This window comes from Phascolarctos cinereus, unplaced genomic scaffold, assembly GCF_003287225.1.
Source record: "Phascolarctos cinereus isolate Bilbo 61053 unplaced genomic scaffold, phaCin_HiC Scaffold_726;HRSCAF=1367, whole genome shotgun sequence".
In the NCBI taxonomy this organism is placed as follows: Eukaryota; Metazoa; Chordata; class Mammalia; order Diprotodontia; family Phascolarctidae; genus Phascolarctos; species Phascolarctos cinereus.
The window spans coordinates 119501491-119521647 of NW_027556098.1; the positions used below are offsets into that span (position 1 = coordinate 119501491).

At 42.5% G+C, this 20157-nt stretch overlaps 1 protein-coding gene across 1 annotated transcript; it reads left to right on the plus strand.

Moving 5' to 3' along the window:
• The first annotated feature begins 124 nt into the window (after positions 1-124).
• Positions 125-19617, plus strand: MUC20 (mucin 20, cell surface associated). The gene is given in 6 exon segments (XM_020986032.2): positions 125-308; positions 11625-12145; positions 12148-13231; positions 13345-13461; positions 15255-15346; positions 19265-19617. Coding segments are annotated over 6 exon segments (1911 nt in total). The 5' UTR covers positions 125-280; the 3' UTR covers positions 19334-19617.
• Positions 19618-20157: the final 540 nt, after the last annotated feature.

Below are 20157 nucleotides of genomic sequence, written 5' to 3' on the forward strand. Positions count from 1 at the left end.
GGGGAAAGGAGAGGCAGGGTTAGGAATGGGTCACTGCCCAGCCTTCTGTCCCCTAACTTGCCAACTCCCACTGGGTGATCTGAAATCAACTGGACCCAGCCTGTGGCAGGAAGCATTTGGGCATACACAGCCTGGGGGAGTTACGCCAGGGCTGCCCCACCTCCCGGGGATTAAGGAAACAGGAAAGAGGTGGTGGGAAGGAGCAGGGCACCTTAGGCAGAGACACGATGGTCTCCCTCCTCCAGAACCAGGCTTGCTTCTCTTCTTCTTACATTGCGCGATGGGGGGCACCACCAGGACTGGCATGGGTAAGGGCAAGAATGGTTTTTTCCCTGATACCGCGTGTGTGCTCCTGCATTTATAAGTGTGGGCATGGGCGTGCAATTATACATGTACCTGTGTCTGTGCATGTATATAAGACTTTAAAAGTTGAGTAGGGGCATACAAGCTGGAGTGGGTGACATGAATGGAATCTGCATCACCGCACAAAAGTATTTTACCCTTTGGGATTGTCCATTTACTGTAACAGAGATTGATGATAGATAAATAGACAAATAGATAGATAGACTAATGTGACATAGGAAGGAGGGGGTGGAGAGAGACAGAGACAAAGAGAGACAGAGACAGAGAAATAGAGAGACAGAGACAGAAAAAGAGACAGAGAGAAACAGAGAAGGAGGGAGAAAGGGAAGAAAGAGGGGAAAGAGACAGAGGAAGGAGAAAGGAGGAAAAGAGAAAGAGAAAGGTAGGTAGTGAGAGACACAGACAGCATTTATTAGGCGTCTACTGTGCTCCAGACACGGCTCTAAACACAAGAGCCCATATCCATGTGTGCTTATAGATGGACACATGAAAAATTTATACAAGAAAGGGTTCAGTATTCCTGAAGCTGGAGAAGACAACTAAACCACTTTCTATCTCCTCCAGAGCTATTCCTGGGCACTGGCTTCTTTTGACTTGGTTTGTGAAAAGCCCAAATATTACCTAGAGGAGGTGGGTTATGTTGTAGGGGAGGAATTTGCAGGGTAAAGAAGAAGGAGAGAGAGAGAGAGACTTTGCCTTCCCAAATCCTGTATGGATTGAGAATAACCAGTCTGGGTTAAGATTGGAGAAATTCCAAGTACATGAGCTGTGAAGATGCTATTTGATTGAGAAGGAAGGGAATTTGAATATCTGGCAAAGGAACTTGGACCTTATTTGATAGATAATGGGGAGCCATTGGAAATATTTTAATAGAGGAGTGATTATGGCCAGATCTGTGCTAAGGAAGATTATTCTGGGAGCTGTAAGAAGGATAGATTAGATGAAAGGGAAAAGAGTAGAACTGGAAAGACTTGTGAGGTGATGATAATAGTTTAGGTGGCAATGGAAATAGAGATAAGAATGAATATTTGACTGATCAGACAATAGTATTTGGAGAATGAGATGGTGCTACCCAGATGAGCTGGAAACATTGGTAGGGGGCATTGGGAAGAAAGTTGGGGCTTTAAGGGAATGGTGAGGTTCAGAAAGCACGAGGAAGAGCTCTAGGGCTTGGGGAGCTCAGAGGCTTTGGGGTCTCAAGGGAACTGTGTGTTTGGAAGGCTAGTCCAGAAAATGTCTATGGACTGAACACAAGAAAACTCCTGAGTCAGGAGTGAAGTCAGGGGCGAGGGATAGAGAGAGGGTTTCAATATGGAATTAAGGAGGGTAGACTTAGGACCCTGACAGGGCAGCTAGGTGGCACAGTAGGTTTCTGGGCCTAGAGTGGGGAAAACTCACCTTCCTGAGTTCAAATCCGGCCTCAGACATTTGTTATCTGTGTGACCTTGGACAAGTCACTTAATCATATTTGCCTCAATTTCCTCATCTGTCAAATGAGCTGAAGAAGGAAATGGCAAACCACTCTAGTATCTTTGCCAAGAAAACCCCAAATGGGGTCATGGAGATAACTAATTATGCTTGATAACTAGGTGCTGAGAAAATGAATGGAAATTTTGAGTTCCTGGTTACACAAATAACTGAGGATAGGGGTGGGGATGGTTAACCCTGACAGCCAAGATACAGATATTTGGGGGGAGGAGAGTGGAAGAGGGCTTGCAGGCAACTCTGTCAAAACTCTTCAAGTATCATGTTAGAGCAGGAAGAGACTGCTAATCATTTTTTTTTGAAAAGGAGGAAATTAAGACATTAGAGAAGAGAAATGACTTATCCAAGATCCCAGACAAGAGCCCATTCAATTTTTATTGAAACTGACACTGAGCTAAGGTGGAGTCAAATGGAGCCCCAGCTCATAGACTCATTCCATAAGCATTTAGATATGGCTTTAAAAAATGACTGAATAACAACTAGGGCCCTGACAGGAAGAACTTTATTTTCTCAGTACTCAAGGGGGTGTGTAAATGGGCCTAGGAGTCACATAAAGACATAACTATGGGTGAGGAGGAGAATTTTTAACTGAAGCCTGGATGTTCCCAAATTCAATTTAATTTAGTTCAATTCAATAAAATATTGATTAAACACTTATGTGTAAGAAGCGAAAAAGTGGGGAACAGAAAAAAATAAAGATTAACTTTGATGATCATAGTTTATTATTCAATTGTTTCAGGTGTGTCCAATTCTTTGTGACCCCATTTGGAGTTTTCTTGGCAGAGATAGTGGAGTGGTTTGCCATTTCCTTCTCCAGCTAATTTTACTGATGAGGAAACTGAAATAAACAGGGTTAAGTGACTTGCCCAGGGTCACATAGCTAACACATGTCTGAGGCCAGATTTGAATTCATGTCTTCGTGGCTGGCGTTCTATCCACTGAGCCACCTAGCTGCTCCAATCATCGTTTATTATAGAAGCTTAATTGATATAAAAAGAGGCACCATGGAGTTGTCGATAGTGAGCTGACCTTGGAGTCGGAAAGACCTGGGGTCTGAGTTCTACTTCTGTCACATGCTGTCTCTGTGACCCTGGGCAACTATAAGAGTAGAAATTGCACATCAGTTGCTTCTCTGTATTGGCAGAGGGAGTTTCCTTATCAAGAGTTTTCTTCACCAGCCAAAAACACAGATCCAGTCCAAAAAATGTGGTTGTACCTTGCAATGCCTCAACATGGGGTAATGTCCCCAAATGCCCTAATATGATTATGCTCCTGGATGAGAAAAAAGTAGCTTCAGAATGGAGATGGGAATGAAGGAGATTTCCTCCTCTTTGCCTATTGGCAATTCAGGTGCTCCTTCCACTAGGAAGAAACCTTCCCTGGTCCTCTTGGTTGAAAATATTCTTCCCCATATGTTTCTATCTATGTGGGGGCAAAGGAAGAGATGCTACATTGTGGGATGGTAAAGACTTTGGAACACAACAAGGCTGGTGATTGGGAAGTTATCCTTCTCCTTCCCTTTAGAGGTAGGGGGGTCGTTTCATAGCTCCCTGTTTTAACTAGTTATGCTTGATAACTAGGTGCTATGAAAGGCAATTTCTTCACATTTCCATCTGAGAAAATGAATGGAAATTTGAGTTCCTGGTTACACTAATACCTGAGGGTAGGGGTGGCGGTGGGTAACCCTGACAGCCAAGATACAAATGTTTTGGGGGAGGAGAGTGGAAGAGGGCTTGCAGTCAACTCTGTCAAAACTCTTCAAATATTGTGTTAGAGCAGGAAGACACTGCTAATAATTGTTTTTTGAAGAGGAAGAAATTAAGACATTAAGAAATTAAGGAGGGAATTCTAGAGAAGAGAAATGACTTATCCAAGATCCCAGAGAAAAGCCCATTCAATTTTTATTGAAACTGACACTGAGCTAAGGTGGAGTCAAATGAAGCCCCAACTCATAGAGTCATTCAATAAGCATTTATTAATTATGAATGATTTGTTACACTGTGCTAGTGGCCGGAGATATAAAAACAATAAGGAGATATTCCTAGCCTGAGAAGCTCCTATTCTCACAAATTCAGAGAAAGGACCTGAGGGCCACTTTGTCCAACTTCTTCATTCTAGAGATGCCCAGGGTTAGTGTCAGGATTGGCACCAGAACCCAGGCTGGGCCTCAGGTTGGGAAGGTCTGAGTTCAAATCCTAACTTAAATACTTATTAGCTGGGTGATCTTGAGAAATCACTTAACCACTATCTGCCTCAGGTTCCTCAACTGTAAAATGGGGCCAATAATAGTTCCCACCTCCCAGGGTTGTTGTTATCTAATGAGATGATATTTATAAAATGCTTAGCACCATGCCTGGTACATAGTAGGCACTTAATAAATGCCTGTCCCCTTTCTATCCCCATTTCTGACTCAGTCCAGTGCTCTTTTAGACAGATTGTTGAAACTGAATAGCTTGGCCCTCCTCTCCCCACCAACCTTTTTTCCTTTGGAGAATGTAAGTAGGGTCAGCAGACTTTTAAATTCTCTGTCCTGGGGTAAGTTGTCCCCCAGCACTGGTTGAGGCTGTGATCTTTGTAAACTCTAGGACAGTAGCCTGCAGGGCTCATAGAACCATTAGGACTACCCCAAAATCTATATCTGACAGTGTTTGTTGAGTGATTGAATGAATGAATAAAGCAGAAAGAGGAACTGGAAATGCCAGTAAAGGCCTGATATATGTGTGAAGCTGGCCTCACTGAGACGAGCAATGTAGGACTTCTCTGTGACTTCTCCAACCTGCATTTAGTTCAGGGGTGCGGAACCTGCGGCCTCGAGGCCACATGTGACCTTCTAGGTCCTTGGGTGCAGCCTTTTGATTCAGTCCAGGTTTTACTGAACAAATCCTTTTATTTAGAGTCATTTTTTACAAGTATTTGCAGGGGTTTTGGGGAGAACTCAAGCAAGTCACTGCTTTTACTCCACCATCTTGGCTCTGCTCCGTCCCTGACAAATTCTTTTATTTAGGGGATTTGTTGGTGAAGTTTGGATTCAGTCAAAGGGCCTCACTTGAGGACTTAGAGGGTCACATGTGGCCTTGAGGCCACAGGTTTTCTCCCCGCCCCCTCCCCCATTAGATCCTGAGATTCTCTTCTAGTGAAGTAGAATAATGTTTTGAGAGAATCCTATGGCATAAGAGAGTCTCTCCTGCGAGAATGTAGGGTCCCCCTATTGACCCTTGCTTTCTCCAGCTGGGCCCATAGTTTCCTCCATAGTGTTGATACAGCTGTCTACAGGTTAAGTCCTTGTCCAGGTACCCAGTCTAAGGAGAGGCCCGTGGGCCAGCCACAGACCCCAGGGGCGTCCAACCCCTTAACAGAGCTCAGGTGCTTAGGAGAACAGTGTGAAACAGTGGGAGTCAGTTCAGTGCAAAGCTTTATTGCCAGCAATGGGAAAGAAAGGGAAAGGGAGAAAAGAAATGGGAACCCACGTACAACTGATATGCACACACACTAACATGAGGCAGCCCTTCAGAGAGTGGGGGTCTTATCTTCTGATTTTGGATGACCTCTTTGAAGCTGGCCAAGCTGTTCATGAGGGGTAGGGCAAAATAATTTTTTATGGGGGATTGTTATCAGGGGAAAAAAATCAAGGAGGTAATAAACAAAACATTGATTGAGGGATACAGCTGGACCAACCTTTGATAAATATTATTGTCAGCATTTTTCCATGAGTATGTTCTGTAAGCTTACAGCGACCCTCATAGCGGTCTCTTGACCACCAGGCCTAATCTTATTAACGAATAGTTTGTGCACTTTAGATGGCTGAGGATGCAGGGAGCTGGGGAGCACCTGATGGGGTGGGGAATTTTCTTGTTGCTGCTGCTGGTACGGCTGTTGTTACTGTTAGTGTTTAGGCCAGTCCCCTGGCCGCCATACAAGAGGCAGCATGGGGTACCTGCTCGAGAGCTGGCTTGGAAGCCAAGAGAGACCTGGGTGCAAGTCCTGCTTCTGACATCTCTTGGCTATTCGACTTCAGCAAATCATTTAACTTCTATACTCTAGGCAGCTCTCTGGGACTGTGAGTTACAGAGAAATGACTGACTGACCTGTGTTGGCAGATGGAGTTTCCTCAACCTGTAATTACAGGTCCAAACCCAATCAGCTAGGTGAAACAGTAGATTAAGAGCTGGTCCTGGAGTCCAAAAGACCCGAGTTCAAATTCAGACTTACATACTCACTAGCTATATCACCTCAAGCGAGTGACTTAACTTCTGTCTGTCTCAGTTTTGTCAACTGTAAAATGGGATAATAATAGCACCTACCTCCCAGGGTTGTTGTGAGAATCAAATATATAATAATTGTAAATCACTTAGTATGGTGCCTGGCACATAGTAAGTACTGTATAAATGTTAGATGTCACTATTATTAGTAGTTGTATTGCCCTGGGCAAGTGACTACCTCTATTTGCCTCAATTTTCTCAACTGTAAAATGGGATAATAATAGCACTTACCTCCCAGGGTTATTGTAAGGATCAAATGAGATATTTGTAAAATGCCTGGCACATAGTAGGTGCTTAATAAATGCTCATTTCCTTCCTTCCTCTCTCTATTATTATTACTATTGATGGTGATATTTACATTTATGTAACACTTTACTGCTTGCAAAACACTCACATTATCCAGTGATTCTCACAACAATTCTGTGAGGGAGCCAAGGAAAGCTTTACGATCCTCATTTTAGAGAGAAGGAAACTGGAAGTTAAATGACTTGCTTGCCCAAAATCACACAACTAGTGAGTAGTAGAATTAGGAGGAGAACCACAGGTCTAGTGTTCTTGTTGGAAAAATGCAGGGGAGAAGCCATGACAGGACATCTCTGATCCCCGGGTAGTGATAGCAGAAAGTTACTCAGTCAGCTGAACAGTCATTGGGGAAGCCTCCTGCTTGGGACCTGCCCTGGGCTGGGGGCTGGCTTGGCCTCAGGTCGGCTGTCAAACTGAAAAGAGGAGGCAGGAACCCTCTGGTTATCTTGATGTTCAAACAATAGTCAGCAGGTAGAGTGAAATAATAAAACATTCATTAAGTGACATTGTGATCTATAAACAAGTTTAATCATCCTATTAAGGTCATAGTTTACCACTAGTATTTTCAGAAGGAAAAAAAAACATTTATTAAGCACCTACTATTTACCAGGCACTGTGCTAAACTCTGGGTATACAAAGAAAGGGGGGGAAATCCCACAATACCTCTTCTCAAGGAACTCAGGTTTTTTTTCCTAGTCATCTTTTATTGTCTTTTAAACATCATTTTTTTTGTAAATAGTATTTTATTCTTTCCAAATACATGTAAAGATAGTTTTCAACATTCATTTTTTAATAAGATTTTGAGTTCCAAATTTTTCTCTCTCCCTTTTCTCCCTCCCCTCTCCCCAAGATAGCAAGCAATCTGGTATAGGTTGTACATGTGCAATCATGCTAAACATATTTCCACATTAGTCATGTTGTAGAAGAAGAAACAGAACAAAAGGGAAAACCCACAGAAAACAAACCAAAAAAATGTGAAAATAGTATGCTTCAATATGCATTCAGACTCCATAGTTTTTTCTCTGAATGTGGACATTTTCCATCATGAGTCTTTTGGAGTTGTCTTAGATCCTTGCATTGCTCAGAAGAGCCAAATCTATCAAAGTTGATCATCGAACAGTGTTGCTGTTACTGTGTACAATGTTTTCCTGGTTCTGCTCACTTCACTCAGCATCAGTTCATGCAAGTCTTTACAGGGTTTTCTGAAATTTGCCTACTCATCATTTCTTACGGAACAATAATATTCCATTACATTCATAAACCACAATTTGTTCAGCCATTCCCCAATTGATGGGCATCCCCTCAACTTTTAATTCTTGGCCACCACAAAAAGGGCTGCTCTAAATATTTTTGTATATATAGGTCCTTTTCCCTTTTTTATGATCTCTTTGGGATACAGATCTAGTACTGGCTATGCTGGATCAAAGAGTATGTTCAGTTTGATTGCGCTTTATATAATAAGAAACTCACACTTTAAAGAGAGAGAACCTAAATATATACATACATATGCATAGATATCCATACATACATATACACATACACACACACACACACACACACACACACACATATATATATATATATACACACACATACACATATGCAGTTAGGTGGATAGAATGCTGGGCTTGGAGTCAGGAAGATACATCTACCTGAATTCAAATGTAGCCTGAGATAATTACTAGCTGTGTGACTCAGGGCAAGTCACTTAACCCTGTTTGCCTCAGTTTCTTCATCTATAAAATGAGCTGAAGAAGGAAATGGCAAACCACTCGAGCATCTCTGCCAAGAAAACCCCAAGTGTGTGTGTGTGGGGGTCACAAAAAGTTGGACACAACTGAAAAATGACCAAATAACATATTTAAGTGATATGAAAGGGGAAAAGGGGTGGGTGGGACAGTGTGCCAGGAAAGGCAGAGGTGGGATTTGATCTGAGGCCTAAAAGAATCCAGGAAACTCACAGAGAGGTGAGCGGGGTGGAACGTTCCTGGGGGGACAGACAAACGATGCAAAGGCACAGACAGAGAAGATGGAAAGTGGAGTTTGGGAACCACGCAAGGCAGAGGACAGAAAGACCAGGAGTTAAATCTTGGGGCCTGGGGGTATTAACCATTCTTGGGGGTGTTGAGCAGGCAAGGGTCTGAAGGGAAAGGCAGAGAGGGTAGAGTTTACCATTTTTCAGCGCTAAGTCAATATCAGCTCCAGATTGGGCCCTGGGGCTATTGAAACAGTTGCAGCTGTGTGATGAAGGCTTGGCAAAGATGTGAGCCTGTGTCCTCATTCATGAAAGAAGGGGCTTGGACCATATAATATCTAAGGTTCGTTTCATTCCTAACAGATAGTTCAACTAAGACCCATCACCAAGCAAGGGAAGATGTACACCTTCTTCAGGGATTTCTCCAAGCTGCCCCCCCCCCAAGAGAAGCAGGTTTCTGCTTAAAAGTGGATGGAAGTCAGGAGGGGCCTCTTCTCCTGAATGACTGAAATGTGATAAACAGCCTGGATTCTGCTCTGAGAATTTCGGCAATCTTGGCTAGAAAAAAAAACAACTATCTCAATCAGGTGTCTCTCTGCCCCATTTGGCCTTCCCCTTAGAGACCAAGTCACCTCTAACTTTGAAAAGGAGAAGCTGTCCCCTGGAATAGGCCTAGCCCAAACTGGTTGTCTGTTTAGGAGTAAACAGAAATGGGTCCCACTTTAAACTGGTCAACAAGCAGGTGCTCTGGGACTAGAAGTGATCACATTCCTCAACCATGCCTTAGTTTGGACTGGGAGAGGTCTCCTTTTGAGTTAGGCTAAGAGAGGGGGTTTTGGCAAAATAGGGAAAAGGATGGATTGCGGAGTAACATTAATTATCTAACGACCCATCATAATGCTCATTTTCCTCAGTACTATGTGCCAAACACCATGCTAAACACTGGAGATGCAAAGGAAGGTGAACGACAGTCCCTGTTCTCAAGGGGCCCACCGTATAACAAGGGAGACAGTGTGTGAACTGTTATGTACAAACAGGATCTATACAGTGTAAAATGGAGATAAGCAGCAGAGGGAAAACATCAGTACAGGAAAAGCTTCCTGTAGAAAGCAAGATTTTATTTGGAACCTGAAGGAAGTCAAGGAAATGGAGGGATAGAGATGAGACAGAGAGGGTTTCAGGCATGGAGAGCAGCCAGTTTGAGGGCAGAGACTGTCTTTTGCCTCTTTTTGTATCCCAGCACTTAGCACTGTTTATTGGTTGCGTGAGTCTGGAGATGGAGTGTCCTATGTAAGGAATAGCAAGGAGGTCAATGTTTCTAGGTCCAAAAGTACTTGGGGTGGGAGAAGAAGATTAAAAAGTTGTAAGAAGATTGGAAAGATAGAAAGGGTACAGATTGTGAAAGGCTTTGAATGCTAAACAGAAGATTTTGGTTTTGATTTTATATTTGAATTGCAAACCCATGGGACTAGGTACAAGTAACTTTTCCATAGGCTTCATAGACAGAGAAACTCATTCATGAAGAGACAGGTACACTCAACTCTTAAGCAGGCCTTGATGGTGGGATCTGACTGGTATGTTACCAAGATCCATTCTCCTGAAATACCCCCTCCAACCTGGTGACACAATGCCTGAAAGTCTCTTATTTGAGAAAGGTACTTTCTTTTGAGTTAAGTAGGGTTTTTATGTTTATTGTTGTTCAGTCATTTTCAGTTGTGTTGGACTCTTTGTGACTACATTTAGGGTTTTCTTGGCAAAGGCAGTGGAGTAGTTTCCCATTTCCTTCTCCAGCTCATTTTCCAGACAAAGAAATGGAGGCAAATTGGGTTAAATGCCGAGGGTTACATAGCTGGGTTAGAACTCAGGTCTTCCTGACACCAGGCCTGAAATTCTATCCACTTCACCATCTATCTGCCCTGAGTTAAGTATTATCCCTGCCTATAATTTCTCTCTCTCTCTCTCTCTCTCTCTCTCTCTCTCTCTCTCTCTCTCTCTCTCTCTCTCTCTCTCTCTCTCTCTCTCTCTCTCTCTCTTTTTTTTGGATGAGACTTGTGATTTCATTGGTATATCAAACCCCCAAAGAGGAAATTGCCTTTACCGATGTGGATTAGTACTTGCTGCTCCTAGGCTCAGACTTGGAGCAAGGCTTCTTAACCTTGTTCGTGTCTTTGGCAATCTGGTGAAGCCTATGGATTCCTTTTCAGAATAATGGGTTTTTTTACTCATAACTGAAGGAAAAACTAACTTTCAGTTAGAAGTTAGTGAAAATAAAGATTTTTTTCCCTTAACCAAGTTCATGGACCCTCTGAAAGCTATGTGTAGACCCCTAGGGTAAGAACCTTAGAAAGTTACATGAGACTCTAGGAGGGTAAATGATTAAACAAACAGCCAACATCTGTTAGAGACAGGACTTGAACTCAGGTCTTTTCGACATAAAGGCAGCTCTCATCTACATCACATTGGCTTTCTCTGTAATTTTCTTTTAAAGTTCATTTATTCTGGGACTGCTAGATGGTGTAGTAGATAAAAGCTGGAGTCAAAAGGACCCAAATTCAGACCCAGCCTCAGACTCTTACTAGCAGTGTGACCCTGGGCAAGTCAATTAAACCCAATAGCCTCCGAAAAGAAGCTCACTTATTCCTAGAGTATGGGCTGTAATTTGAAGGTCAGCATGGATAAGTTCTGAGAAGCTTATCAACAGATTAAAAATATTTTTGCCCATGGCATTTCATGAAACCATTGACTAGAGATATGATCTAGGGTATATTGGTGGACTGGCTATTGGTACAGTGTCACTGCATTGAAAATGTGTGTGTGTAAGAAAGAAGCACTGTGTAGAGAAGGGGAGGGCAATGAATAAGTTTAGCTTGCATCACAATTTAGCTAATGTGGATCCTGCTCTGCAGAGCTGAACAAAAACATTGCTTTTTTTTCTTTTTAATAGTCTGCTGATGAAGTCTTTGGCAGGTTGTGTACCTTTCCTGTTTGTACAGATGTACAATGTGGGCAGGGACCTTGTTATTTTGTCATCCCTGCAATTCCCTCAGTACTTAGTACATGTTTGATAAATGAATGAATGAATGCATGCATGCATGAATGAATGAATGAATGCAGGTGAAAGCAAGGGCCCTGCTTCCCCAGTTACTCAGAAGACAAAGGAGGGAACATTTGTAAAATCTTTTCATCTTCATGGCTGTAAGACAGAAATAATATCCCAGACACAGTCTCATCCAATACAGGTCCAGATGTCAACAACACAGACAAGTTAGTGGAAATCAACAGCACAGAAACAACAACAGTGACCCCAGGAGGACCGACCACCTCAGAGAGAATCTTTGGGAGTACTCGACTCTATGAGAATTCAGCCGTCACCTACACTTCCTCGAAATCCAAAACATCTCTAGCTTCTGAGACCTTGGCACCAGCCGGAACTGCCTACAAAGCTGAGACTAAGATAGCCGAGTCTTTTTCCCCAGTGGAGACACTCATGATAACGGATGCCCTGGATAAAATGGAGACTACAACACTACTGGAGAGCACTAACCCCACCACTGCCTCTGTTACAGTCATCTCAGAATCAGGGACAGCCATAGACAAGACCCGCAGCCAGGCTAAAACTTTGACAATAGCCTCTTCTACTACAGAAGCAGAGGTAGACACAACGGAATCTCTTGCCTCAGCTGAAACTTGGCGTAGGATGAGCATCTTCTGCAAAGTAGTCTGGAAATCATTAATAGAGCCACCCCTGCTTCCTCTTCCACCCCCCACCAAAAGCATGGAAAACATAGACATCATCCCAAAGAACACCATGACTACTTACAGTCTGTGACAGACTACCCCTGGACTTCTCCTTTGAACAGTAGCATCCCAGAAAACTATGAAACCGGCATCAAAACTTCCATTTTCACTGAGGCCATGACCACAACTGACACTTCCACAGAATCAGAGATCTCAAACCCTTTTAGGACCATTATCCTTGAGGAGACCTCTGGAATAATGATACCACCAGGAAAAGAGACTGTCATTGTAGAAGAAATATTACCCTTTACACTCCTGGATGAGTTCACTGAGATAGTAGATACAGCCGGCAACACCTTAGAAAGAGAAGGGACCCCAATCAAGACCACAACCCTCCCTGGGACTTTGACTACAGCCAGTCCTATTACAGAAGCCACCATGCTGACAAGCAACCTCATTGATACCTTCCCTATAGCTGACAGCACCCAAGAAATAAAGACCACCACTGCTGTAGCCTTGTCCATGGCCTATACCAATACAGAAGCAGAGACTACTAGCCCTGAGATAGACACCTCTGCTGAGCCTTTAGATGTAGCTGGCAATAACTTACAGCCAAAGACCATAGGTGAAAAAACAACCTTAACTGGTGACATCACAGAAACAATTGGGACTAGAGCTAAGACCACCATTTTTTCTGGGTCCTCAATGACAATCGACAGCTCTACAGAAGAAGGGACTTCAGTCTTCTTAAAGACTGATTTCTTTTCTGAAACATCAGCTTCATCTTCCTCAGCTGAAGATGAGTTGAGCTCAGCTGTTGAGACCTTGACAACAACCAACACCATCACCATGGCAGTGTCAACCACAGCTGAAACTCCTAATGCAGCTGAGACCCTTGGTACCACAGGTCACACTGTAGAAACTACAGGCGAAATGGCAACAGACACCTTGAATACAATTTACATTCCCACCACGGAAGAAGCCACAGCTCCGACTGAGACAGCTGTCTTCCCTGAGGTCCCAAGTACAGTTATGATCTCCAAGTTCACTACCCCTGGTGAGTTTTCAGACAAAGTCTATACCACCACCGAAGGGACAACAGCCCCAGGTAAGACCTCTACGTCCTGAGACCTCTGCCACAGTTAGTACAAAATATCACATTCCCTTTGACTAATAGCTCTCTTCTCTCTATGTCCTCAACTGCACCCAACACCATCATAGGAATAAATTCCTCCGGAGACAAGACTTTAACCTCAGGCAAGACCCCAGCAATAGTCTCAACAATAGGAAAGCATACTGTCACTGCCCTGATGAACCAAAACACCAATGCTAATTCCCGTGAGTACTAATCCTAACTTAATAGAGGACTAATTAAGGTTCTGCAGTTAGCCCAAGGTTACTCTATGAGTCAGTAGAAAAACCAAGGTTTCTGAACCTTGAACTCAAGACTATGACAAAAGTTTACATAAAAGGCACAGTCCTTGGCCTCTAGAAGTCCGTGATTTAACTAGAGTTAATGCAGAAGAGGTTAGGATAGGTGACAGAAAGTGGTTCAAACTCCTGTAAAAGTCATGCTTTTGAAGACCCATGAAAAAGCCTTCCTAGGAACATGGTGAGGGCAATCCTGGGGTTGGTGGGTTGGAAAGGGCAAATATGGAGGGGTGTTTTGGAATCAAATCACCTCTGTAGAGCCCATAAAACATGCTACTGTAGATTACAAACAACCCTGAATAAAAACAAGAGTTTGAAGGGCTGTCTGCCACGTGGAAGAGGGTTAGATTTGTACTGCCAGGCCATAGAGGGTAGAACAATGCAGGGGCAATGGGTGGAGGATGGAGAGAGGTAGATTAAGACTTCATGTCAGGAAAAACTTCCTAACAATTAGAGGTATCCAGAAGTAGAAGTGACTTTCTTTGGCTACAGTCAATTGCCTATTCCTCAAGCAGAGTATGGATGGCCACTTGACGGGGATGTGTAGAGGGTATGTGGTTTAAGTTTGCAATAGACTGAGGCCTATTTAAGCCTTGAGATGCTATAATTCTTTTTTTTTTTTTTGGCTAGGCTATGGGGTTAAGTGACTTGCCTAAGGTCACACAGCTAATAAATGTTATGTGTCTGAGGTCGGATTTGAACTCAGGTCTTCCAGTACTCTATCCACTGCGCCACCTAGCTGCCCCAAGATGCTGCAATTCTCAGCAACGCCTCTGGCTAGTAGTCCTCTCACCTCTACTGAAGATTCATTCTGAGCCTCTTAGAAAAAGGGGGTGGGGGAGGGAAGAGAAAAGAAAAGAAGAGAAGAGAAAGAGACAGGGAGAGTAAGAAGGGGAGAGGAAAGAAGGGAATAAGGAAGACAGAAGAAAAAGGGAAAGAGGGAAGAAGGTAGAGAGAACAGAGAGAGAAAGAAGAAGGGAGGAGGGATGAGAGGAATAAGAAAAGAGAGGGAGAAAGAGAGAAGGAGAAAGGAGAGAGGGAATGGGAGGGAGAAGAAGAGAAGGGAAAGGTAAAGGAGAGAGAAGGAGAGGGGGAAAGAGGAAAGAGAGGAGAGGAGAGAGGAAAGGAAAGAGAGAGGAAGAAATGAAGAGAAATGAAAGAGAGAAAAAGAGAGAGAAGAGAAGGAAAGAAAGGAAGAGGAAGAGAAGGGAGAGAAAAAGGAGAAAGAGAAAAAGAGAGGAGAGAAATAGAGGGGAAGAGAGAAAAGAGAAAAAGAGAAGAGAGGGAAAGGGAGAGGGAGAGGGAGGAAGAGAATAAAGAAGAGATAAAGGAAGCAGAGAGACAGAAACAAAGAAATAGGTGAGAGAAAGAGGGAATAGAAAAGGTGGAAAGTAGGCAAAGGGAGAGATCCTATATTCTTTTTTTTTTTTTTGGTGAGGCAATTGGGGTTAAGTGACTTGCCTAGGGTCACACAGCTAGTGTTAAGTGTCTGAGGACAGATTTGAACTCAGGTCCTCCTGACTTGAGGGCTGGTGCTCTATCTACTGTACCACCTAGATGCCCCGAGATCTTATATTCTAAGCTAATTAAGTAGTTTTCTATTGTATGTTTTGGGGATTACTCAAGCATTCTTTGCAGGTTAGAATTTATAATCAGGACTTGACTATACTTTTCATTTTTCTATTGTCTGTAATTTACAGGTCACGATGGAGGCTTTCTCCTCCTTCGGCTGATTGTGTCCTCCTCCCTGGACCTCACTGATCATAAGGTGGCAAAGGAGCTCCTGCATAAGGTGACAGGGACATCCCCAGGCAGGTGGTGGGGGTAGGGGAGTAGAGACAGAGAGGCTCTTAGGGGCTTCGAGCTAAGACCTGGAAGGGACAAGAGAAGAAACTTTGAATGGCACCTGGGTCCTCAATGCAGGACAGAGAGCTGCAGTCAGAAACTCTTAGCTCTGGGAAGTAGAGCTTTTCCCCAGGCCTGAGCTTATCCTTGGAGGAAGTGGGGCCCTGGAAATGCTATGATTATGAGGAAGCCAAGGAGTCCCAGACTGTGAAATGGGAGACAGGTAGGTGGTTACATGTAAAAGAAGCACCTTAAACATATTGACCCCTAAGTATTTATTGACAGTAATATTTCTAGTACAGAGTCAGTTCCTGTGAATTCCACTGTAAACACACCTATACACACCTATATTAAACAACATATGAGTGGTCTAAAATAATATATACGTAATTCAATTCAGTTCAGCAAACGTTAAAAAAAACCACTTCAATTTTACTTTTTTTTCAGGTTTGTATTCTCTTCCTCCCACCCCCCCAGCCTCCAACATTGAGAAAGCAAGAAAAACTAAGCCTCTGTTAAAAACATGTATAGTCAACCAAAACAAATTCCCATTGGCAATGTAAAAAAATATTCCATTTGTGTTCTGAGTCCATCACCTCTTTCTCAGGAGGTGAGTTGCCTATTTAATCATGAGTCTTCTGGAATGGGGGTTGGTCATTGTGTTGATCAGAGTTCCCAAGTCTTCCAAGTTATTCATCTTGACAATATTTCAACAAACATTAATTTTTTATTTTTTAAAATAATTAATTTATTTTAGTTTTCAACATTCACTTCCATAAGATTTTGAGTTTTAAATTTTCTTCCCCTCCCAAGACAGCATGCAATCTGATATAGGCTCTACTTATACATTCATGTTAAGCATATTTGCACATTAGTCATGATGTGAAGAACAATTAGAACTAATGAGAGGAACCATGAGAATGAAGCAATAAAACAAAACAATAAAGGAAAAGGAGAGCAAATAGGATGCTCCATCTGCATTCAGACTCCATAGTTCTTTCTCTGGATGTGGATAGCATTTTCCAATGTGAGTCTTTTCAACAAAGCACTTTTTAAATTTATTAAGTGCTTGCTAGGCAGCTACCTAGCTGCCTGGCACAGTGGGTAGAGTTTTACACTCAACCGTGAATAAAAACAAGAATGTGAAGGGCTGTCTGCCATGTAGAAGAAGGTTAGATCTGTTCTGCCTGGCCCTACAGGGAAGAACAATGCAGGGGCAATGGGTGGAGAGTACAGAGAGGTAGATTAAGGCTTCATGTCAGGAAAAACTTCTTAACAATTAGAGGTATCCAGAAACAGAAGAGGCTCTCTCTGGCCACAGTCAGTTCCCCATTCTTCAGTGAAGTCAGGCAGACTTGACATTCACACGCCTCTGTGTGACCCTGGGCTAGTCATTTGACCTCTGTTTGCCTCAGTTTCTTCATTTGTAAAATGGAGATAATAATAGCACCTACCTCCCAAGGTTGATGTATAAATAAAATGAGAAAATATTGGTAAAGCCCCTTGTACATAGTACTTAATAAATGCTTGTTTCGACCTTTCTACTGATGTTCCAGGCTTTATGATAGAAAGACAAAACAGCAACTGTCCTCAAGGGACTTGGAGAACACAATATGAGCACAAAGAAATGCAAAATACGTGTAAAACAAAATAAAATAATTTCAAGAAATAGAGAACACTGACTCCTGGGAGGGATCAGGAAAGGCTTGGTAGTAAGTAATTTAAGAACTATAGTCTACAGGGAGCTAGGGGCTCTGAGTGGTGAGTGTAAGGAGGAAATGTATTGTCCTTTTGAGAAAGGTTATAGTTAAAGATCACTTGGGATAATCAGTCAATAATAATAACATAATCTCTTACATGTGCAGAGTATTATATAGTTTGCAAAGCACTTTAGGTATATGTCTCAAAAATAATAACAAGCATTATTAACCTCAGTACAGAGCTGGGGAAATTGAAGCCCTGAGAAGTGAAATGATTGGCTCATACTCATAAAATGAATGTAATGGCAGAGTCAGCACTAGGTGGCTCAGTGTATAGAGGATGGGACTTGGAGTCAGAAGGACCTGCGTTCAGATCCTACCTCAGGCACTTCCTAGATGTATAACCTTGAACAAGTCATTTAACCTTTGTCTGCCTCAGGTTTTAGAGGCAATTGGTGGTGTAGCGGATGGAGAGCTAGAGCTGGAGTCAGGAAGACCTGAATTCAAATCCAGCCTTCAGATACACTCGCTGCGTGACCCTGGGCAAGCCTTAACTTCTGTTTGCCTCAGTTTTCTTTACTATAAAAGGGGGATAATAAGAACATCTACCTCCCAGGGTTGCTGTGAGGATCAGATGAGATAATGTTTGTAAAGGATGCTTAACATAGTGCCTGTCACATAATAGATGCCATATAAATGCTTGCATTTATCATTCCCCTCCCCTCTCCCACTGAACCTTCTAGTACAGGGCTCTTTCCCACCATAACACATTTCCTCAAGGTGTGCTAAGAAGCTCCTGGGAGGAAATTTCATATCTGTTGGGTAGTTAGTCCTCAGGGGACCTTGGTTTGTTGTTGTTGTCTCTACGAGGTCCAATTTCCCATTCTGTGCTGTAGAGAGAGTATCCTCTTGCTTTGGTCCCAGTAAGCAATGCAATGGCCCAACTGGAACTGGGTACAAGAAGAAGGGAATAAACCAAAATTAAGGTCACCATGTCTCTCACCCCCATGGGACTCAAGGGGACTTTACAGGTGGTTTCCTAGGAACCAACACTGGGCAGCATTGGCTTAGTAGTCTGGAAAAAATTGCCATCAATTCAGACCATTGGGTGGGTCAAGCTCTCGGTAGCAAAACTTGAGACAAAGTTTCTTTTTTTTTCTTTTTTTCTTTTAATTTTAATTTTTTAAAGTTTTTTTCCATATGCTTTTGAGTTGAAAATTTTTCTCTCTTTTTCTCCCCCCCCACCTTCCCCAAGATGGCGCAAAATCTGACATAGGCTTTACATTTACATACCCGTTAAACATATTTTCACATTAGTGAAGTTGTAAGTAAAAATTAAAACCAATAGGAGGAACCATCATAAAGGTGAAACAAAACTCGACAGAAGGTAAAAATAAGTGAGAGCGATTCGACTTCCATAGTTCTTTCTTTGGATGTGGACTGCATTTTCCATCCCGAGGCCTCTGGAGATGCTTTAGATCCTCGTAATGCTGAGAAGGGTTCAGTTTAACATTCTTAGTCATTGCATAATGTGGCTGCTATTGTGTACAAAGTCCTCTTGGTTCTGCTCACTTCACTCGTCATCAGACCATATAAGTCTTTCCAGGTTTTTCTGAAGTCAGCCTGTTCGTCATTTCTTATAGCACAATAGTATTCCATTACATTCGTATACCACAACTTGCTCAGCCATTCCCCAATTGATGGGCATCCTCTCAATTTCCAATTCTTTGCCACCAGAAAAAGAGCTGCTATAAATATTTTTATACATGTAAGTCCTTCTCTCATTTGTATGATCTCTTTGGGATATAGCCCTAGAAGTGCTATTGCTCGATCAAAGGGTATGCACATTTTTGTAGCTCTTTGGGCATAGTTCCAAATTGTTCTCCAACATGGTTGGATCACTTCACAACTCCACCAACAATGTATTAGCGTTTCAATTTTCCCACATCCTCTCCAACATTTATCATTTTCCTGTTTTTGAGACAAGGTTTCAAGGGATTGATGTGATTCCCCATGATGTCATAAAGGGGAAGTTCAGAGGCAAATTTGATTGGCTCAGTCTCTAACTCAAAGCATTGGGAAGGTAGTACATAGTGGAAGGTACCTCTTCTCAAGGTGACTTCGTAGGTTGGATGGGTAAATAATTGATTTTTTATCCTCCGCAGCTTCATCAGGATCTGCAGGTACAAGTCCCCTACACCCAAATCTCTTTGATGAAGGTCACCAAGTATTGAAGAGTTTTTATTAGCAGCCTGGAGAGTGACTTCAGTAAAGAGAAGATAATGCTGCTAATAATCTACGTCTCCACAAGCAGGATTGCAGGCCACATTGCTGGGCAAAGGTGTTCGTGGAAGGTCCTAACAGAAGCCATCCTCTTTAACCCCCACCTCTGCATAGAACAGCACAGCTGTTGCCCCATACAGCTGGGGGACTTACCCTGGGGGTCCTGGGCAGAAGACCAAAGATACTTCCTTGAGCACATATATGAGCATTTTAATAAAGGGCTATTTTTCCCCCAGTCTGCATTCTGTTATGATTCTATTACTATGGTGACACTGGGTGTATTTGGCCCATATAGAGTTCTTTGAAATTAGGATTCAGGTACTTTGTAGTTCTGGGCATGTATAGCTTTATTCCCTCTCTCAAAGAGATCCTCTAGATTCGGTTCAATTTAATTCAACAAGCATTAAGCATCTACTGTGTGCAGAGTATTGTACTACTTGCTTGAGAAAATACAAAGCTTACCTGTCCTCATGAAATTTACGCTAAGTAAAAATTCTTATTCTCATATCCATTTCTTAATATATATGTATATGTATATATGTATGTGTGTGTGTGTATATGTATACACACACACACACACAAACACACATTTATTTATTTATTTTAAAGTTGGAATGGTGTTATCTATATAGTCTAGTAGAAAGAGCCCTGAATCAGAGTCTTTGGTGCCAGTCCTGGTTCTTGATGTGACCATGGACAAGTTTTTAACTTCTCTGCTTGCCAGTTTCCTCATTTGTAGGGTGAGACAATCAGATTTAAAGATAGGCTCATAGGA